Here is a 17,223-nt window from a genome sequence, read left to right as displayed (position 1 = left end):
ATTAAACTCGGGCATAAAATTAGGTAGAACATTTCTCTGAAGTGTCACAGACTTGAAAGTGTTAAAGAGACAGACGTTGAGATGAGGCAGATATACAATAGCACTAGTAACTATAGTATATAGTACTTCCTTAATGATGTCTACAACATATCAACCTTGGCTCCTCTAGTGCTGCTGCAAAGAAGGGACAGTCTCCAAGCTGCCAGAGACAAAGCAATGGGGTGGGGGTTTAAAAATTACTCACAGCCAAGTTCATCCTCCCGTCTCTTTGCGGCCTCCTGCGCGGTTCGCCTTCTCTCAGCAACTTTCTGTTGTACCTTATCTACCTCTACCATATCTTTTCGTACCTTCCATGTGTTGAACCTCTGCATAAATAAAATCTCTATTAATATTGCCCCTTTGTCATAGTGTGTGTGCTTGTGAGTCTGTTAGTCTCTGTAAACAGACTGTTTCCACGTTTTAACTTAAAAGATTTAGTCTAAATTTCACAAACGTATATGTTCTGTGCCTTCATCTGAGCCTGTCCATCCGAGTTCAGAGAACCAGTTGTTTAAACATCACCCGCGGGCTATCTGATTGAAAATGTAATAAATCTTGGGCATCGCCAGACATCCTGCTAGTGTGATATACGTAGGTAACTAACTATATGCGTGCATAAGGTTTTTTTTCTTTTATACAATCAACAACTTTTATGACATATATAAACATGTTGGTCATGGTACAGTAGTACATAGAATGATATATAGGTCACATATAACAATTTGAAAGTTATGTTTAAAGATGTATAAAAGATAATCACTAGCCTACTAAAGAATATATAGGTCATTTTCAAACTGCAAGGATAGTGATAAATAAGTTATTTGCAACAGTCAGTGTGATCACATATATAGATTAAATGGTATTTGATGGCATATAGGTCATATTAAGCTGAGAGTTTAGCAAAAAATATGTCTATGCCTTGTGTTGAAGAGGAGTTTCTATAGAATCACCCAGGCTTACTTTGATATTCTAGTCCATAAGGAATGTAATACAACCAAATTGCTAACATACAGCTAATCAAATATCTCATGTAAATACACACTTTTAATGTCACTCACATTTAATATAGAATACATACAAGTTTATTAGATGTATTTTAGCCCTGAGACAATATTGGTACAAAAACATTGTTAACAGCTCTCTGTTGACATAAGCTAGTGACGAGAATCTTAGTGGACACAATAGTTCAGCCTTGGTTTATACCAGTGCTTCTCAAACAGGAGTGCGTGACCCGTTCCTCCCTCAGAAGGGTGCAAGGCTCCGTCAAAGAGGGTGCGTTTGGCTTATACCAGGATTCTCAAACAGTGGGATGTGACCCTTTTTTTCCCCGAGAACGGCGCAAGGCTCTGTCAAAGAGGGTGCGGTTGACCTCGATGAATATACTATTTTATTTTGAGGTTTTAACTGTCCTAAAATGAAGTGCAATGGCCTCTACTAAATTAATGGAAGGTGACAATCTCATTCTTGTGGTGTGTGTGTATGTGCAGGGAGTATTCGGACTGTGCTGTAGAGGGTCGTGTTTGCACCAAGCATGTACGCTGCGCACACAGCAGAAGTACGAAGTGTTTAAGATTTTCTTCATTGTAAGCTGGTCTATATTTCTTTTCTGTTTTCATAAAGAATAATGATGATACAATTTAATACGAGGTGTTCATATAACAGTCTTATAGAACAAATAAATATTGACAGAAGTGGCAGCAGGGGTACAACATGTTTTCTTCCTGGGGGGAGGGAAGGGGCACTGGCATGACCGAAAATAGCTGAAAAGCACCGGTTTATACTAAGATGGCAGATATAGGGGTGTCTATATTGTTGTGTTGATTTAATAACACAGTGTAAGAATAAGAACTTTATAAAATATAGTAGCAAGAAACTAAAAGACTTTTAATTACGTGTCAGAAATTAGAAGTATTTACTGGTAAAAAGTAAAACCAATTTGTTTAATATGAGTCGGTTTTAATTGGTCTATGACAGCAGTACAAACAGGATATTGAGTATGCCGCTGTCGATAGTAGACAGGAAAGGAAACACGATAATGGCCTGTTGACAGGAAATGGAACAAGCTGCCAGTGAAACTTATTGACACTCAGTTTAGCCAGGGGTATATTATGTTATCTATCATCCACACCATGTAAATAATATTTTACAATGTATTATATTGCTTGTAAAAAGAAAGTATTTATTGCAGAAATGGATCAATTTGCAAAGTGACGACCTTCACCTACAGATATATTAAACTGAAATAGTTGTTATAGTTAATACCTGCAATAACATTAAGGCGAGGCAGTTAAAGAACCATAGTTTGTGGAAATATAACATAGACATAGCAGCGATAGAATTTGCCTGAAGTTGGAATGGTGTTAAGTGTGTACCAGGCTTTAGCTAAACTTGGTTTAAGCTTGCATTATCTAATGCAGGCTGGTTTTCTATTTGCAGAACTCAGTTCTGCATTGAGTCAGCGATTAGTAATAATCTAGGCACACGTGATGCCTCGCAGTAGGAGGTATACAACCCTCATGGGGCACAATCTGCCTTGTGTCTAGTTTCTGACAACTTGCCAGCAGCAGGTAATTCTTTACCTTCTTGAAAGAAGCAAATATGTACAAGCTTATGTAAAAATATTTTATGTCGGCTGTGAGAATACAGTGTGCAATGATGAAGCACCATTTCAATATAAACGGGTTTACTTAAAGTGAGAAGAAAGAGAACATCATGGTCAATTTTGAATTCTCATTTTGAGTCCTTTAAAAATAACAGTTTATTACAAAAAAATATTTTTAACACTACTACTTCATTTTTGGTTTTATTTTGACAGAAAACAATTTACTTTCATTGCAGCTATTTTACATTAATACTTTTTTAAAACGTTAAAATTTATAGATTTGTAGTTGTAAAATAATTCATAATTTGAAATAGCTTGATTAATTGACATAATTGAAAAAGCAAAAATTGGTTTATGTTGACTGTGAAAGTTTAATTCATTTGTAAAACTACGTCTTCTTACTCTGCCTATGCTAAATATTTATTTTACTTCAATTCAATGTTTCAAGATTTTTCATGGTTTGTGTCCTCGTTTTTTACATGAAAATTACAGGTTCTCAACTCATTTCAACTTATGTGATATGAACAAATTGCATACAATCACTAACAATCATTTTGAAAATGCCATTGCCAGATGCTTTAACAATTTTCCACCTAATATCCGTCCTCTTAGCAGATAAAGGCATTTTAAACACTATTTGTCAGACTATTAATTCAATTTTAATGGCTAACTGTTGCTTTTCCCCTTTTTTTGTTTTACTATTGTCGTATGGCCTAATTTGAAAAACATTTCTATTTGTGAAATGAAATTATTGCCAATAAAGTACTATATATATGTATAAAACTGAAAGTAGCATGGGTATGTTACTATAACAGCATTACACATGTTTCAAATTCAGTAGCTATAGCTCAAGGGCAAATTAAATTTAGCAGCATAAAAACTATTTCCGTCTGCTATACTGAATATATAATGAGAATTAGCTAGCAAATACCAAAATTGACAATTCAATATTCAACCAAACCTCATCAAATACAAATAAGAGTGTCCACACTTCTGCATCACAACCAGACATTTAGTTCAACTAGATGTCTATGCTGATCATATATTTATGCTTTCCTGTGCTCAACAGACGTTTATCACTGTTTCCATGAGACGCATGAAGCGCATCATGTCATGCAGGTTTGGAGTTGTGTGCACGTTGCGTTACCGTGCAAACTAAGTGTTTCTATGGACATTTGCATGATGTGGATTAATTCCAGCGCTTTGTTGAAAAAAGGTAAAAAATTGTATGCTATAAGTTAATACATGTAATTGACGCGTTAATAGTGACTAAGTTAATAGTGACGCACGTGTTAGTGTCGCAAAAACGTGAAACTCGATCGAGAAAGGACGAACGGAAGTATTGAAAATGTTTACAACTGAATAACTGGTGCGGTATTTTAATGCGCATAATTTGCAAGTGCTGTTTCCATAATTCGCAATCATGATGGATTCGATAAAGTTTGGCGAGTTGAAAAACTCACTTAATTTGCAGATTTATACCGTTTCCATGATGCGATTAACTTGTGAATCACCTCAAATTTGTGAATCAAATCACGGCGTTGTGGAAGCATAGTGTATATCAGTCTACAGGTTCATTTAAATATGACCTATTTACCAAATATGGTTAAGTAAATATACCCACAGGCTTTGGCTGCTGACCAAGCAAATCTCTCCCTGATGTCTTCGTGTGGTTCACCATGCTATATACCTATTGTCCTCCGACTAGATTACAATAAATTGGAATCCTTCAGCAAGCTGTGTTGGTAGCTTTAGAATTACTTCAGAGTGCTAGACACTTGTGCTGCCTGTCGCTGCCGCAGCTAAGTGCATAATTGTCAATCGGCAGCGCTATCTATTGTCACTGAGATATCTCTAAAGATAACAGTAAGCGCCACTCAGCTGCTACGCAACAGAACCAACCAAATAGCCTCAAATCCTTCCAGCTCATTAAAAGCTTGAGACGGTGTGCTTAACCTCGCGCTTAATTGTGATTAAAGTTAAAAGGCTTTTATTTTGTTTGCTCAGTCATTGAACTGATTCCAGTGAATAGAATAAAAGTCTCGGAGACATTAAAGTGGACAAAGTGAGAGAAACGTCGTCTACTCAAGTTGACTAGCCGATAGCCCATTAATTCCTGTATAGCTTTAGCGCTTACCTGTCTACTAGACGAGACATACAACCTATATTATCCATAAAAGATAATCAGAACAGCGGAGTAATGTAGTCTTTTAATTTGTAAACTTGTTCCTTAATATTCTATAAGAAGTACAAGGGTGTTCAAATCTTGACTTCATTTTTCTGGTGTCTGGACAGTTCTGGTTTTGTACTAGTAAACGTTAGTCTGCATGAACTAGTACAGATAGTACTTGCATATCACGATGTTTCCATGACACGCATGATACACAAATTTGTGCTAATCGGCAAGTTAATCGTATCATGGAAACGACATAAATCCGCAAGCTAAGCGAGTTTTATGATTCGCAAAACTTTATCGAATCCATCATGTTTGCGAATAATGGAAACAGCACTCGCTCATAATGCAAATTAAAATACGGCGCCAATTATTCAATTTTAAACATTTTTAATACTTCTGATTGCCATTTCTCGATTGAGTTTCGCGTGGTTGCTAACAGTGTTGCTGATTATTAACTTATATCGTACAATTCCTTACCTTTTTTTCAACAAGGCTATGGAGTCAATCCGCATCATGTGAATGTCCGTGGAAACACTTAATTCACACGGTAACACAACTTGCTCACAACTCCAAACCCACATGATGCGAGTCATGGAAACAGTGTATAATAGTCACATGTGTGGTCTGCGCTCAATTATTTTCTGATCAGCTATTGGCTAACTGCAGAATGAAAATTAAATGATAGTGTAATGCTCTTACCTTGGCAACTCCATGTTATATCCATGTTACCTTTATAACTGTTCATAAATAGTATGCTGCGTTCACACCAGCCGATTTGCAAACCGAGTTTTTGTAGCCAGTCTCTGAACGATTTCAAGTGAGCTTTCGGCCATATTTTTCTTGTTCACACTTGCCTGAGTTTGCAATAAGAGTGGCTGATTTTATTTGCAGAGTCAGATAACATCAGCTGATATATTTTCAGTGAGTCATGCTTTGCATTTTGCTGACTGTTTCTTACGATATTTCTCGTGGATGTTTTTAGCAAGTTTGCTTATTATTTTGTACTGTCCAGTTTATCATTAAGATTGGATAACTATAAGTAGGACGATCTTTTGCTAACACCATCTCAGCTCATCATTAATAATGGATAATTATAGGGAAGACAGATTTTTGCTAACATAATATGCTTTAACCATTATAGCAATGACATAATAATTGAAGCAGTTGTTTTAATTATTATGTGGTTGCTATAATAATTAAACATGGGCACTGATTCTGTTGATAACACCCTTCAGGCTAGCTATTAACAGAAGATAGACTATCACTATGTTTCCATGATGCGCAATTCTTCGGAGTTGCGCTACCTCCGAATCATGGAAACGGCGTCTTCGCACTGAAATCACTGCGCACTGATCAGTGCGGAGCCAGTGCAAATTCGCAGCAAGGAAACAACGACTGCGCAGTGGCTGCGCATAGCTCTCATGCCGTGGAGACGGATTCTTCGAGGGCCATAAACTAGTACAAAGGTTGTCCTGCTAATCTTGTTTTTTAACTATTCTTCCGATCTTCTTTCACCTAAATTTAATTATGGTCTGCATTCACGAGGATGATGAGGTGATTACTTTCCTGGACTTTGTTATCGATGCCAACACTTTTCGAAAAATAGGTGGCAAGTCCTAAATTAACGTTTAAATAAGATATTACTTAAAAATACTTCTTAAAAATATATTACTATGTAAAAAGTGTGTTAAGGTTTGTAAAACCTTGTGAATGTGTATTGTAAATAAAAGTATAATGACGACAGAATCATAAAAAGACCGTTTATGACGTTCGGTATCCGTGATCGATTCTATTTCTCCATCAGGCGATTCGATTTATACAATTTCTCTTCTCTGGCTAATTTGCGGTATTTGCTGAAAACCACTGCGCAGCATGGAAACGTACAATCCCCTCGACTTCGGAGGGGACTGCTTCGCAGTACTGCGCACCATGGAAACATAGTGAATGTGTGACTCACTTTCACAGAGAGTCACACGTCGCCGCATCAAATGACAATGTGTGACTAGCTGTGAAAGTGATTTTATTGGCTACTCACTTTGAAAATCAGCTTAGAATTGGTCATCGATCGGGTACTGCCTGATCAAATTTCTCTCCAGACAAAACTGGCTTTTGGCTCATTTACTCTGTTCACAAGATGCTATTCTCGGTAAGTGAGAAAGTCGGGCAAAGACTAGGCATGAACTCGGTTAGTGGGAACTCACTTTGACAGTCGAACCCTGTTTCTGCAGACTTCACTCAACCGAACTTTCGATGATACAGACAATGTCCGGTGTTTGGACAATTTGCTTGTAATTATTACTGCTATTATTGATATTCTGTGTCCTTTTGCAGGTATAACCACATTTTACTCTCCAATGGATACTATAAAATGCATACTGTACCATACTGTAGTCTAGGAGTGTGTGAGACCATATAGGCTGTATAATGTACAGTACTCAGCTTTCTATGTCACGACTTGACCTAGTCTGTATTAATCAGAACAAACACAGGTTGTCTTCACATGTTAAGCATCTAACATACCTTTGCTTGCTCGAGAGAGAAAGGAGTCTCCTTTTTGATATCTGGTCTCTTCAAAAGGGTTGGAGTGTCCCCCTTATACATCTCCTGTTAAAGAATTTGCAAAATGATTCAGCATGCATTAAATCCACCTATCATGGATCTGTACACATTATAAAAAGCCAATCACAGGTATGCTTACAACGCTGAGAAACTAAGAACAAATACACATAGGTAGACTAACTAGAGATGTGTATAAATTATTAAGAAATCAATCATATCTACCGTAAAACCTCTAATTAAACCTCACCTCTATTTGACTGCCATTGTAGGGGAAGGGTTGGAAAATGGAGTTGGAGGGCGTTCAATTAGAGATTTTACGGTAGCAATGCGTGTTATATACAGCTATGTTTACAGCTGTCCTATTAATGATGATTTAACACAAAAATTTTAGTAGATTGTATCAGAAAGTATGGGTACTCTTCTAGCCTTTGCGATTGTTTGAGGTAATCTGACTGTCAGGGTGTTTCAAAACTGAAATCGACAGAAAGTGATCACGATTAAAATGCTCAGAAGATGAATATGTGCAAAACGACATGACTAGTTGATACTGTTGATATCGGCTTTTGCATTCACGTTGTAGCATCTTGCATCTCTGTTCTGCTGGTCTCTTTGCGACTATAGATGTCATAATCCCACTTTTGCATGATCTGAGTGTTTTAACTGCACTCAAGTTTTGTTGATCTTAATCTTCAAGCCTTCTGACAGCTTCTGATCACTTCAAACGTCAAACACAATCGCGAAGGATAGAAAAGTATCGATACTTTCTGATAATATCTACTGAAGTTTTCTGGACATTCATCTTTAGGCTATGGAAAAAAACAATTATGAACTTAGAAAAGTCACACAGGCAATTAGGGTGACAGGGAACCGTAACTTTTGAAAGCATGACAGCATGAAACACGAACCAAACAGAATATACATGTGCTATATCTGAACTGCTCATCACAAATAACCGGTAGAGAGGACCACACATCAATAATCTGTCTAGTTGTCACTTTTCTACACTGTATTAAGGTTAAAGCCAACAGAGTGGTAGTTGCCAAGACCACCCACAATCCTTTTTATGTGATGGCAAGTGTGACAGTTGAAAAGTACCTCAATGAGGTTCACCAACTCAAATTAATCAAATTCATCTCTAACGACTACTTAGTATAATCTTCGTAAAGGTAGAGTATATGTAATGACAACTGTCATACAAAAGGTCGCATTTAACTTCTTGTGCCTCATGATGTTCAACCTGACAACAAATGATGCCATAGCCAATGATTTACAATTTATTTTCATGAAAAGCACTGGTGACATGGTGGACTTAAAGCCTGGTTCCCATATCAGTGGGAAGACTAATGCAGTAATCTTGGATTACGTTCACATAAAACTGGGTTGCTGATTAGTGCATAAAAATGCCCGCTCGCGAAGCCATTTTAAAAGTTCTGACTTTCCCCTGTACAGTACATTTTGGAAAAGTTTTGCCTGTGGCTACTTGCAAAAGTTGAACAGAGCTGAACGCTTGCGTTAGTCGCCGTCAACTATCAGCGGTACTCGGCCCGTTCCCATTTCACCGCCAATAGCCTTGCGATTCTGCCACTGGTGCTTGCGGCGTACTTGGGAACAAGGCTCTCAGAGGAGACAAGCTTCATCACAACCATTTGAATTAAGAACACTTTTGGATAACAACAACATGGATGGGTATAGGTAGCACCCGCCTGCACGACTGGACAGGGAGCAAAAAACACCCTTACCTCTTCTAGCTTGGAATACTGTTCCCTCTATCAAATACAGTTCTTAAAACTAAGCCTTTAGTTAGTGTCGGAGTTTTGATGGCCCAGTGTGATATGGAGAAAGAGAAAAAGAGTGGAAAGAAAGAGAGAGAGAAGAGAGAGAAGAGAGAGAGGAGAAAAAAGGGAGAAAGAGAGAGAGAGAGAGAAGAGAGAGAGGAGAAAAAAGGGAGAAAAGAGAGAGAGAGAGAGAGAGAGAGAGAGGAGGAGAGAGAGAGAGAGAGAGAGAGAGAGAGAGAGAGAGAGAGAGAGAGAGAGAGAGAGAGAGAGAAGAGAGATAGGAGAGAGAGAGAGAGAGAGAGAGAGAGAGAGAAAGAGAAAGAGAGAGAGAGAGATGAGAGAGATGAGAGAGATGAGAGAGGAGAGAGAGAGGAGAGAGAAGAGAGAGAAGAAAGAGAGGAGAGAGAGGAGAGAGAGGAGAGAGGAGAGAGAAGAGAGAGAGGAGAAAAAAGGGAGAAAAAGAGAGAGGAAAAAAAGAGAAAGAAAATAGAGAAAGGAGAAAAAGAAAAAAGAGGAGAAAAAACAGAAAGGAGAGAAATAGAGAGGAGAGAGAGAGCACTGGTTGCTAGTCTATTGGGAGTGCAAGGTGTGATTTGATCACCGAGAGCATGACATGCTACTTTAGTGTGAATACATGAGATTTGATAGAACGAAAACATATTTCTAGGCACGATCTAAGTCAGAGAGTACAGTTTATCCAGTAGTAACAATAAGTGACACCAGTAGCGCGGTGCTTCTGGCAGACTGCTGACATACAGGAAGCAAAGCAATTTTCTCCAGGAAATTTAGCATCTTGTTAAAGGTTGGGAGCATATTGAAAACTATTGTCAGGAGCCCTCTGTTGAATCAATATAGTTCTACTGACACACTGACTGAAAGCTTATGCTAGGTGCTTTGATTGTCAGCATCCTGTTCAGTGTCATATAATGGCCATGCTTCAGTGAATATGTGAATATTGCGTCTTAAGTTTTTATATCGGCTTGAACCAATCGTTTTTGAACAGGAGTTGTCTTTACCCACAAATAAATTATATTTACTCAATTTAGTTAAGTAGCTTTTGAAATTCGAGCCGAAACGACATGATTTTTAATTAGTAATCTGCTAAATGTCACATAAAGCTGCCTATCTATATATGACCCAGCTCAACTCGGTTGACTTCTTATTACAAAAAACATTCAAGAAAAACAGTTTCCATAAAAATTACTTCAGCATACTACATGTTTCTGGATTGATTCAAAACTATGTTCAAACTTTTTATTATATTAAAAAAAGAACATTTTGGGTAGTTTTTCTATTTCTGATTTATGATATTTAAAGAAGACTAAATCAGTTAAACTCACTAACAAGGTTCAATATTTATAGTTATGCGGCTTGAAGTAGCGGCGAGATTCTATGGAGAATGACTCTACTGATTACATTTTATGCAAAAATTTATAAAATTGGCTTATTGTTTTAAAAATGGCTTCATCTGGACATTTTAGAATTATGTGTATCACTTTCCCCTTCACCTTATAATTACAGTTGTGGGAGTTGTGCACTATCAACAATAGATAAAACACACTAAGAATTACACTACTGCTTATAATTTTAAAGCAATTTCAGGCTTGTATAAAATAAAATGACTACCTCAAACACTGCAATTTACTTTTACATCCTGTACGCAGTGTTTCCTCCTAACCAATTTATATTTGAAAATGGTAGGAGTTGTGCACTCTCAACAGTAGATGAAACATACCTTAGCTAGAGGAGCATAGTCAATGCCATAAATAGTGTTGTAACGTATTTTCTCGTCTCCTGGTTGTGGATCAGGAAACAAGCCTTTGGATTGTTCTTGGAACCTTCTTATCTCTTGAGCTAACCAGTTGCCTGGAGCCATCCCAAAATTCTCTACTTCAGCGGCCATTTTAGATGATTACTACCTGAAGTCAGAAATATTCAGAGTTCATCGTTTGAAGCTCTCTAATGTGAAATGGTTATTTACTACCTGCAAGTAGAAATCTTCACTATAAGAGTGATATCCACAGTTTGAGGTTAGAAAAACAGAACGCCTCATACGGGATTTGAACTCACAACATTATACTTGCTGCGCAAACACTCTAATAGCTGCACTAATCATCCGCTGGCAGCACAGAACACTTGTATGTAGATATAGGTGTTACTGCCAATAACCTCTCACGGCACACAGGACTACCTTGGCAGCGTTGATAATAATATTCCTTCATTTAACTTGTTTTCATACTTCCACTCTATATTTATATTTGGCATTAATTTTTTTAAAGCAGTCAAAATTTTTCCATTGTACAAATGTTTGTATAATTTTTTGTTTAAATATTTCTTTTTTAGATATATCTGCTAGTGCTATACCCTTTTACAAATGTAGATTTGTGAAGCATGCAACGAATGGCGTCATGTTTGCTTAAAAAATACCAATAGGAGGTGCATGTTGCCAACCCATCAATACGACTACCTAAATTAGTAATTGTCTTTCCTGTAGTATTTTATAAATGCTCGTAAATTGCTTTAACATTCTCTACCTGTTAGAACAATCCCTCAAAGGTTAAATATAATGTATGCTTAGCTTACCTCAAGCAGAGGTTGTTTGTGTTTTTAAAAAGCATTGTTGCACACACAATGGCTCTGGGAATTTGGCTAGACATGTCTGAGCCCACAAGACATGATAACAACACGAGCAGAGAATAAAGATTATGTTGTGTCGGGATAAGACAACAACTTGTCACTATCAATTTCACACTTTCGAAGTCACAATTATACTGAAGCATGTGCTGGCACACACAAAAAGTTTTAACATGTGCTCAATGAATCAGCCAATGTGAAAGTTTTATTGTGAAAACTGTCTCCAACAATCCTCAAAGAATCTGATTGGTTAAAAAAGCACATTTATCTTAATCAGTAAAGTATTGCAGCCGAAATTTCTCACTGTATTTGATGTATGAATTGCATAGTGTTAAAAGTTCAAGGTTCATCAACAGCTCACCAATAAATTTATGCTTTGTTTACACGCAATCCGCAATCGAAATTACATGTGGATGAAGTGTAGAGACTATTTAAACCTTTAGGGTTAAACCTTTGACCTGACATTAATATCCCAGAATGCCAACTGTTACACCAAGGCTGATTTATTAATAAATGGGATCTTCATTTTTGTTGTGGCAGCAGCCACTATTACAGCCTAGATTTTTAGAGAAAGCCAATATTTACTATAATAAGAGCTGTGTTTGTCCAAAAAGTTGGTTAAAGGTAAGAAAAGAAATTGCATTGTGGAGGGTTCGAACTCAAAACTTTCATCATAGCAAACCAACACTTTGACAATTGTTCCAATCAACACCTCTTGTTAATGCAGAATAACTATGCGTATAGTTATTACACCTAATGATCTCTCTGGCACACTAGAGTACTAGTTTTAATAATAAATAAGCTTTATTTTTGCGTTGTACCGTTTCTCTGATCTGGTACAGTGCTTCCAGACGTTAGACCATGCTACTACGAATTGAACACAGTGCCTCTATTTTGTTGCTAAACCATAGTCGCTCCTGTCTTTCCACTCCACTTAAAACCGTTTTACAAAAACATTTGTCTATTTGCTGTTATCATTCCACCATGAAATGATGAAGAGACTTGTCATGCCACTTTGCAAGGTTTTGTCTTTGGTGACAAGTTTTCTTGTTGAATATGAAACTACGCCCATTCAATTTCGATTACAAGCTTGGTATAGGAGCCACAGTTGACAGTTTGGAAAAAAGATGGCTCAGGTATGGGATTTGAACCCACAGCTTTTAGCATGGTAGACAGTCACTTGAACTACTGAGCCACGCAGCCGCTAATATTTACTATAATAAGAGCCTTGTCTGCCTGAAGCCACCTTAAAAGCATTAGAATAATGACAACCTCACATAAGAATCAACTCCAAGGCATCACCGGCAGAGATCACTACCACTACTGAACTAATCCCTCACCTTGCACTCCATAAGATAATTACTGACTTACTGATTTTTCATAACGATCTCTCACAGAACCGAGACGGGCAAATGTACTAGTTTTGAATATTTGTACTCATAGTTATTACGCCTGATGATTTCTCATGGCACACTAGACTGCCAGAGTACTATCCTTTGCTATAACAATTGCTGTATCTATCTGTCTGTCCAAAAATAAGATTGGGTGTTAAAAAAATTGCTTGTATCGGATTAGAACTAACAACTTTCAGTACAATCGACTGGCGCCTTAACAACTGCATCAATCAAGTTCCCACAAACATCTTATAATAATTGTATGTATAGTTATTACACCTAATGATCTTTCTGGCACACTAGACCGCCAGGGCACTATTAGCATATAATAGCTGCTTCCAATTGTTATCTCTTTCAGCGAAATGAAGACCACCTACTGTTAGAGGTCAGAGGTCAATGTGATAGCTTAAAAGGCGACCTCTGCATTAAGAAACTATCTCGTCCAAATTTGATCCTCCAAGTACAGTATCATATTTTAGAGAAATATAAATTGGCAGCTAAAACAGAGCAAACAGAAAACAGCTAGTACGTACCTGTCACTCTCGGCAGCAGCAGCGCAGTAGAACATGAGCAGCTGTCTCAGAGGGTTGCTATGTGTGTTTAACACACTGCCGCAGCAGCACAATACCTCTATTGAAAATGGAGAGCATAAAACAACAGTTTTAAGTAGCTACACTTGAGTGTCTTTGTGTCAATTAGCAATTGAATAACGGAGTAATGATTTAATGCTCTATTAAAAGGCACTGGCTCAGAAGAGGGTTAGCCCGGTGCTCCATAGTTTGACTGATTGAGTAGCTAGTGTGGCAGACAGCTTATGGCCTTTTCATTGCCTTTCAACAATGGAACTGTTTGCAGCCAGCTGGTATTAGCTGTTATATATGGCTAGACCACAACAGTTTTCTTTAAACGATGTTCTAGAAACATCCAATTTTCATCAAATATAATTTTGGCTTTGCGTTGCTGCATTACACAAAAGTCGTTTGATATGAAACATGTTTTGTTACAGAACATTTGATTGCGAATGCCAGATATACAATTGTTTATATATTATGGCCTTTAATTAATATATTTATAACAGTGTGACAATTGCATGACCTTAAAAACACAAGCACCAGAAATCTTTACTATAATAGCTGTCTGTCTGAAACAACATTTTTAAGCTGGAAAAAAGTTTGCATTATAAGAGATTCGAACCAGCAATGATTTGCTCTGCAACCAGGCCAACGACCTCCTGCACCAACAATTCATCTTCCTGGATTCTAAAATTATGGTGCATATATTTATTTTCTGTGACTTATTGGTACACCTGACTGTCTCCATCAGTACACCTGACTGTCTCCATCAGTACACCTGACTGTCTCCATCAGTACACCTGACTGTCTCCATCAGTACACCTGACTGTCTCCATCAGTACACCTGACTGTCTCCATCAGTACACCTGACTGTCTCTATCAGTACACCTGACTGTCTCCATCAGTACATCTGACTGTCTCTATCAGCACACCTGACTGTTTCTATCAGCACACCTGACTGTCTCTTACAGTATTTGAGACTGCCAGGGTACTAGTACATGTATGTATAAGTTATGGATAGTGCATACAACTCCTCTAGAAATCTTTCATTTCTATAGAAATTTTAGTCAACATCAAACATTACAAACTAAAACAACGCTAACATTAAAAATACAGAGATTTACTCAATGTCATCGTTCTCAGACATTTCCAGAGTTTCCTGTTTAAGAAGATTCTGACGGAATAAGGACCAGAGATATCAACTCGGGCAACAATAGCACCTGGTGATGTCCTTTCGCAAATATTTTTCTTCTGAACATTCTAGCTGAAATTAAGTTTTTTCGATTTTAAGCTTAAAACATCCTGGCAATCAAAGCACCTCAAACATCAACAACAATTGCAAAGAATAAAAAATACTGATAATTTTTGATAAAATCTACAAAAATTTTGTGTAAGCTGATCTTTATTGCACTTACATACTCCTTAAACCTCGTGCTAAAGTGAACATCTGATTTGTAGTTGCCTGTAGTTTGGCAGCTGATGATCCCTCCTACTGCTTGTCTGGTGCAACTTGTTGAAGCTTGTCAGCATAAGGAACAACTTGCATCCAAGAAGAACTTTGAAGCATGCGCTCTCAGCTGTCAAATTCTGCTTTAATACTTTGTTTAATAAATGTAAAATCACAAGAATAATGGTAGGTAATTTAAATTAGTTGCCGGAACCCTTGTACAAATTGCAATTTTTCAGTTTTCACATAGCTTTGGCTGTAATGTGTATAGTATAGCCATTAGGAGCAGATGTGATACAACTTAGTTGTCAAATACCTTGCAGAGGTTGTCAACCCTCAGTTTCTCCATTATGGCATAGGGTGTAGTTATCAAGATATACAATGATACAATCTCGTCATCCAGTTAATACAGTGTACAGCTTCAGTGTCAGCTGTCTGACAAATTACTGAACTGTTTTAGATTGAGTTAAGTCAATGAGAAAGAATTAAACCCTGGCACCAACACATGTGATGATTACAGTATGTTAGCCACAACAAGTAAACTTAAAGCTCACAAACACTGCCTTGATGCAAGTGATATTCACTGAACGGCTAATCCAACTGCGGGTTACAGAAAATGTTGCAGTTCCAGTATTTAATAAATCTTTTGCTCAAAACTAAAAACTGAACAAAAGACTCACATCAGCTGAACTTCCTGAATTTAGCTGAGAGAATAAATTAGACTGGAAAAAAAGTTAACTCGTTCCCTACCTATGTTTTGGTTAACTGGTGCGTAACTAATTTTCTGGAACTTTGCTACTTTGGACATGGGTCAATATTTTTCAACACATTTTGACAAGTATTGATCAAATTACCTCGAAGTAAAAAGCAAAGCGACCAGTACATTTTTTCCTACAAGATTGTTTAGCTTTAACAGTTTAACAGGTAATTTTTAATCGTGTATCAGAAAAAATACGTGATAAAAAATTGGAAATCTGTCGTAAAATAGTTTTTTCTATTCTACTTTCTATATAAAGATCTGTTACAATTAAATCACAGTCACCATCTGAATTATAAGATTCACTACTACTTTTACTATTAAAAAGCACTCAGAGAACCATTGAGATAAAATATTTGCACCAGTTTCTGCACAAAGTTGAGACACACTTTCTTTGCATACGGCAGCCATCTTGTTAAAAAAAGTACTGAATCAAACTACTTTGTTTCTCATATTTTCAGTTTTGAAATGAGCATAATAATTGGTCAGATGAGACACCGTTTGGTTTATTTTTTTATAAAAAAAAACTATAGGTCTACTCTTTGTAGAAGTCAAGTAAAACCGCTTTTCCGAAGGACACACTGATCAGTTTTTAAAGTAGCCCTCTGAACGGCATATCACTAAAGTGGCTATCATAGCGAAGTCGTACTTTGCTTTGAGATTACAGGTGGTCAGACCTCACCCACTAGTAAACAATAGACACAGTGGATATAAATTACTGCTGTTGTTTCTACTAATACCTATTTGTATTTCACAAGTCAATCCAATTATAGCCTGATACAACAACCTACCTACAACTTTGACTGACCTGCTAAACAAATTAAGCAAACACCTCGCTGCCTTAAACAAAAGACAGTACAGCGTGTCAGCTTGCAATATCCAAAGTGTCTTACAGGGTATCTCTGACAGCATGCAACAGATCTGTCCTAGGTTGAAGATTTGTGCTGTACTCAGCAAATAAAATGCTTTAAGTTGTCCCTCATCCATTTCCACACACTTCCTTGTGCGAGTGTAACCTCCCAATTCTTCTGGAGAAGGTCAGCTGACCGTGAGAAAAACTTATAATAAAAGCGATTGCCAGCCACTAATAACTCTGGTTTAGAAAATATATATTGTGGAAATATTAGGTATGTTTGCAGTGTGCATTGCTAGCTAACATTTATTTTCAAGCATTGGGTGGCGATAACCTCTGTTTGAACTTGGAATGGACCGATTTGGCATTATTTCCTTCACACCGAATTGGGCTCCAGATTATTTTGTTCGATGTG

At 37.2% G+C, this 17,223-nt stretch overlaps 1 protein-coding gene across 1 annotated transcript in view; it reads right to left on the bottom strand.

Moving 5' to 3' along the window:
* The window catches only part of LOC137398507 (uncharacterized), a 40,698-nt gene that overhangs the window by 13,395 nt on the left and 10,080 nt on the right, over window positions 1-17,223 (bottom strand). Inside the window, exons 4-5 of the mRNA XM_068084623.1 lie at window positions 7,338-7,421; window positions 245-365 (exon numbers count right to left, since the gene is read on the bottom strand). Of these exons, the coding sequence (XP_067940724.1) occupies window positions 245-365; window positions 7,338-7,421 (205 nt within the window). The remainder of the gene's footprint in view (window positions 1-244; window positions 366-7,337; window positions 7,422-17,223) is intronic.

The sequence above is a fragment of the Watersipora subatra genome, chromosome 6, assembly GCF_963576615.1.
Source record: "Watersipora subatra chromosome 6, tzWatSuba1.1, whole genome shotgun sequence".
NCBI lineage: Eukaryota > Metazoa > Bryozoa > Gymnolaemata > Cheilostomatida > Watersiporidae > Watersipora > Watersipora subatra.
This window is presented reverse-complemented; position numbering and strand designations above follow the sequence as displayed.